The 2,558-nt window shown below is 41.5% G+C and overlaps 1 protein-coding gene across 2 annotated transcripts in view; it reads right to left on the bottom strand.

Annotated features, from left to right (window-relative positions):
* The window catches only part of LOC109966655 (TGF-beta receptor type-2-like), a 48,704-nt gene extending 47,485 nt beyond the window's left edge, over positions 1-1,219 (bottom strand). For both annotated transcript variants that reach the window (XM_020611675.1, XM_020611676.1), the window contains exon 1: positions 964-1,219. In XM_020611675.1, the coding sequence (XP_020467331.1) occupies positions 964-1,048 (85 nt within the window). In that variant the 5' untranslated portion in view covers positions 1,049-1,219. The remainder of the gene's footprint in view (positions 1-963) is intronic.
* Between the last annotated feature and the right edge of the window lie 1,339 nt (positions 1,220-2,558).

Raw genomic sequence — 2,558 nt, 5'->3', positions numbered from 1 at the left:
ATCTTTAAAAATAGAAGAATGATCAAAATCGGCACAGCAGAGGTCAACGTTCTTGGACTTTTAGTCCCCGAAAGTCCAGGAGCAAGACCATTAAAACCCTTCAGTGATTTTAATACAATTCAGTGTATCATTTATTAGAAACTGCCTGGTAAATGTCCATGTCTTTCAAACTCTTCATCTCTAGTCCATAACACCATGTTTTGTTAACAATTTGAAGTCATAAATCTAAGATAATCCTGACAACATCACCAGGGTTATTTTCTCACACTTTACAAAGCTCCCTTCAAGCGAGGGGATTACACAATGTTTACACGGGTTGCACCACACGTTTATTGACAAGTGAAGTGATCATCATGTATAAACTTGGAGTGCTCCTTTCAAGCTGGGAGAAGGAGAAAACTAGGCTGAGGTGTTCAGCAAAGATGCAGAAGAAGACGAAACCCGAGTGTAAAGAGCCAATAAAAGATGAACACATTCACAACTAATTTATTTCCCAGTTAATATGAACATCAATTTTTCATATTAACTGGGAAATAATTACGATTTTAGGGCCAATGTTAGGACCGCTTTAAACGAAGCTTCAGATGCATCGACAGTTACCGATCTATACTTTATCATAAATAACTTGGCAATAATGTAACAGAACCACGAAATTTTCTAAACGGATCCTATTTTATGGACATGAGAGAGTCCTGTAACTGAGTCTTTCTAATCTATTCTGTGTGGGAAAACACGTGGTGTTTTAAACGAGCTGTTAGGTAAAGGAAGTGTCCAGCAGGTAGGAGTATTGCTGAGCAGTGTATGAGTATGAGTCACCTGTTGCGCATCGCTGTTCTCTCGTAATGTTTCCCAAACTCATACAACTACGGAGACCGTTTGGTTTAAATTCACCGAAGCTGACATTAGTGAGGACTGTAATGGGGTCAGTGAACAACCAGAGTGTTTAGGATGTTCGTAACTCACCGTCACTCCCAGGCTCCAGCAGGGCAGTGAGGAAGAAGACTGACAAAGCTCCCCGTAAAGATAAAGAACAGCGCCGTGCCTCCATGTTTCTGTGTCCTCTACCCAAACACTGTCATTCAGGTTACAAGTAAAGTTAAAGAGAATCCACTGGAGGAATGGGTTTGGTGTGTCGGCTGCGCTGTGCGTTCCACTCCGCACAGCAGCTGGAGACTCACTGCCTAACCATCCATACGCCCACCCAGTGTATACACACAGACGCTTTTCTGACAGGAAACTGGAGGAGGGAGGGAGTACTCTCTCTCTCTCTCTCTCTCTTTGTGTGCGTGTGTGTGTGTGTGCGCGCGCGCGCGCGCGCGCGCGCGCGCGCGCGCGCGCGCGCGCGCGCGCGCGCGCGCGCGCGCGCGCGCGTAACTACCTATCCAACTGGTGGAAACAGTAAACAGCTCTGTATACAGTACATTTACATAAACTCGGGGATATGAAATGTTGCCAGCCAGTTTACTGGAATATCACAGTACCTCCACTGATTTTCAAGTGAAGTGCAGACATACAGAGTCCCACTGAATAAAACGCATAACATCTACATAAAGATACTCAGTATGTTCATTTAAAAAGCTGACTATAATGCCACACATAGAGTATACTAATTAAATGTTAGAAATAAGCTTTAGACACGTTTAATGTGGCAAATTTATTTGGTATACTTTGAAGATGTTCTCGAATGACAACAATATGATAAATGACTTAACAAATTTCACAACCACAGCTGTGCAGTCACCACCAAAAACACTGAGGCCATGTCGTTTATATTTTTGCCAGGAACCAAGGGGAGGGACAGTGTTGAATTTAAAAACTTACAGATGGTGGATATTTTATAGACTGACTGCAGCATGGTAACTGTCACTATATTTACATTTGACTGCTTATAGGTTATTAAATAAAAACTGAGGAATTGTCTTTACCTGAACTCCACTACAGACAGTGCTCTATAGCCCACAGTCATATTAGTCCTGTGCTCAGTCTGGTCAGTCTTGGTGTATATATAAGTCCTAGTTTATGAAAGCTGTGAAATGAAATGTTCTTAATGAAATTACACTGGTGGAAGCACAGACCCTAAGCCCAGTAACAGAAAGCTAATAATGCAGACTGTATCTGTCTGGTCATATGATGCAACAGGTCTGGACATGTTTCTTTCTGCCAACTCTGGAACTGAGGCCATGCACTCTCTATTGCCTCACAGCCCCTGTCCATTCCTTTCCCCCGCACTTCTCTGGAGTCAAGCTCCGTCAGCCTGTTTGTTTCTGTGTCTCTTATGACAGCCATGGCAGAATGTCTTTTATAACCTGGGACTAGAAAAAAACTAAGTCTAACTTATGAATCCTTTTTAATAAGAAGAGACGTAAAGGTAATTTCTGGGGTTTACAAACCTGGGTCTTATTTTGATATTAAAATATTATCAGTCTGTTCTCAAGTAATTTATTTTTTATCTTCTCTATAATTCTTTATGCAATTCAGACACTACCATTACTACTTTCTATTTATGAAACAGCAGTTAACTCCTCATTTGTGTCTTACATATTCTTTAGTAAAAACTC

The sequence above is a fragment of the Monopterus albus genome, unplaced genomic scaffold (assembly GCF_001952655.1).
Source record: "Monopterus albus unplaced genomic scaffold, M_albus_1.0 scaffold116.1, whole genome shotgun sequence".
NCBI classification, from domain to species: domain Eukaryota; kingdom Metazoa; phylum Chordata; class Actinopteri; order Synbranchiformes; family Synbranchidae; genus Monopterus; species Monopterus albus.
The sequence above is the reverse complement of the archived record's forward strand: the minus strand, read 5'-3'. Positions and strand labels throughout refer to the sequence as shown.